The following is a 2,368-nucleotide window of genomic DNA, read 5'->3' on the forward strand; positions in this document are numbered from 1 at the left end:
CCGGTAACATAAATTTACTTAGAAGATTTTATTTCGTTACATGCATGATTTTGGAACTAACAGTAATTTCTCCTTCAGGCGCACAGTTAGTCCAAACACCTCTGTCATATCAATGTCTTTCCTCTCAACCCCTATTGGCAGTTCCCAGTTGAAATGGTACATCAAGTTTGCCAACATAAGCTCAACAGTCATGATTCCAAGGTTTATACCAGGGCATATCCTGCGTCCTGCCCCGAACGGCAAGAGTTTAAAATTACTCCCTACAAAGTTGACATGCACATCACGGCCTTCCTCTGTAAATCTTTCAGGTATGAATTCTTCACTTTCCTCCCATGAGCTAGAGTCTCTACCAATGGCCCATACATTGACAAAGACATGCGTCCCAGCAGGAATCATGTACCCATCGATGCTGCAGTCAGCCATGGCAAGGTGTGGAGCAAGTAAAGGTGCAACAGGATGAAATCGGAATGACTCCTTTAGGACTGCTCTTAGGTATGTCATACTGCTAATGTCGGCTTCATTAACAATTTCCTGTCCCTGGGGTTCGATACTCCTTACCTCGTCTTGTAGCTTCCCAATCAGGCGGGGCCTCCTCATGAGCTCAGCCATTGTGAATTCGAGGGTGTTAGATGATGTGTCAGTTAAACCGAAAAATACATCCTGTAGATATCAATTAATTAGTACACTATAATGTTTTTTATTTGTAATAATCTGGAAGGTATTATATTTACTTACGGTTAGGAGAGCTTTCATCTGCTCTCTTGTGAGACCATACTCGAGCTGAACAGACAAGAGAATATCGACGAAATTACTACCCTGGTTATCTAACACTGACTTGTCCTCGTTCTCATGATAATCGATCACCTTGTCCAGCAGATCGGCCCATCTATGCCTTAGTCTCTCAGCCTTTGCACGAACTGTCCTTTTAAGCAGTCCTACCCTAGACAATGTTGGGAAGTACTCCTCCACCTTGAACCCTCCTAGCAGCAGTGACGTATCATTGGTGAGGTCTTGGAACAACTTGCTCTGTCCTTCTTTTAGGAAGAATTCTCCGGACACGATGCGACATGCCATGTCATATGTGAATGTCTTGAGCAGCTCACTCATGTCCACCACACCACCGACTGCGGCGGCCTCGTGAATCTTGGCCACCACCAAGCTCACCTATGATGGCATGCACAATTGTTAGCAGAGGGCACAATGAAAGTGAATTTTCTTTATTTTGTTTCTGACATGGTAAGTTTGTGAAAATGCTAAGAAAATTACCAACAAGGCTCGACAGTAGGAAATCATTGAATAAAAAGGGACGTCCTATCTGATGGTAACTGACATATTAACTAGAAAAAATCAAGCTCCCAATTTTTTTTAGAAATGTGGAATATCCTAAATAGTGGATGTTGTCTATTCATCAGTTAACTGGAGACCGTCTAAGCCCTGACCTCTCTTTTCTTGATTGTTGCTGGTGTTGAGTAGTATGAGCGTTTCCATGTTCCTATGTCTGATGGATTTTCAAGCCATGACCTTTCCTCTCGCAATTGCTAGGACCTCAGTGTGCCAATTGGATTGAGTTGGTTTCGAGACGAGAGTGGTTTTCCAGCTCCCGGGTGCCTAGGCACCCTCTATGAACATTAAAATCAAAACAAATAGGAAAAAATCTAAAACTTTGTAGAATCAAAGCTGGTCAAACTATGTAGGCGCTTGCAAGTTTTCATACCAAAAAACCATTCGAGGAGCTCTACACACGAAAAAGATCTCAGTGCTTGAAGTTTTGAGCATTTTTAGCACTGAAATCTGAAACTCGTTCATACACCTTTCTCTACATAATATTTTGGCATGAAAACTTGCAAGAACCTACAAAGTTTGATCATCTTTGATGTTACAAAGTTTCAGATTTTTTTTGATTTTACTATTCATAGACGGTGCCTAGGCCCGACTGTTGCCTCTGAGTTTCCACGAAAGTGGAAGCGCGGGACGATGGCCGTGCTGGGCGTCACCAAGGACGTGAGAAGGGGAGCCTTGGCGCAGTGGTAAAGCTGCTGCCTTGTGACCATGAGGTCATGGGTTCAAGTCCTGGAAACAGCCTCTTACAGAAATGTAGGGAAAGGCTGCGTACTATAGACCCAAAGTGGTCGGACCCTTCCCTGGACCCTGCGCAAGCGGGAGCTACATGCACCAGGTTGCCCTTTTTTATAGACGGTGCCTAGGCACCGGGAGCTGTCACACCTTTCTGTTTCGAGATTTCTTAATGACGCACAAGCTATATTATTTACCCTCATGATCTATGGTTAGCTTTTCTTTCAAATTATTAAATATTAATTAAATATGATAATATATTTTTGTCCGACGGACCTGCACTACGTCGCCTTGT

General features: G+C 43.3%; 1 protein-coding gene across 1 annotated transcript; it reads right to left on the minus strand.

The window, feature by feature from the left end:
• Positions 1 to 7: 7 nt before the first annotated feature.
• On the minus strand, positions 8 to 1,164 carry LOC123175855 (indole-2-monooxygenase-like; the record flags this gene model as incomplete). Its single annotated transcript, XM_044590359.1, has 2 exons — positions 8 to 660; positions 736 to 1,164. Coding segments are annotated over 2 exons (1,053 nt in total), but the record flags the coding sequence as incomplete, so codon positions are not given.
• Between the last annotated feature and the right edge of the window lie 1,204 nt (positions 1,165 to 2,368).

The sequence above is a fragment of the Triticum aestivum genome, unplaced genomic scaffold (genome assembly GCF_018294505.1).
Source record: "Triticum aestivum cultivar Chinese Spring unplaced genomic scaffold, IWGSC CS RefSeq v2.1 scaffold69951, whole genome shotgun sequence".
In the NCBI taxonomy this organism is placed as follows: Eukaryota; Viridiplantae; Streptophyta; class Magnoliopsida; order Poales; family Poaceae; genus Triticum; species Triticum aestivum.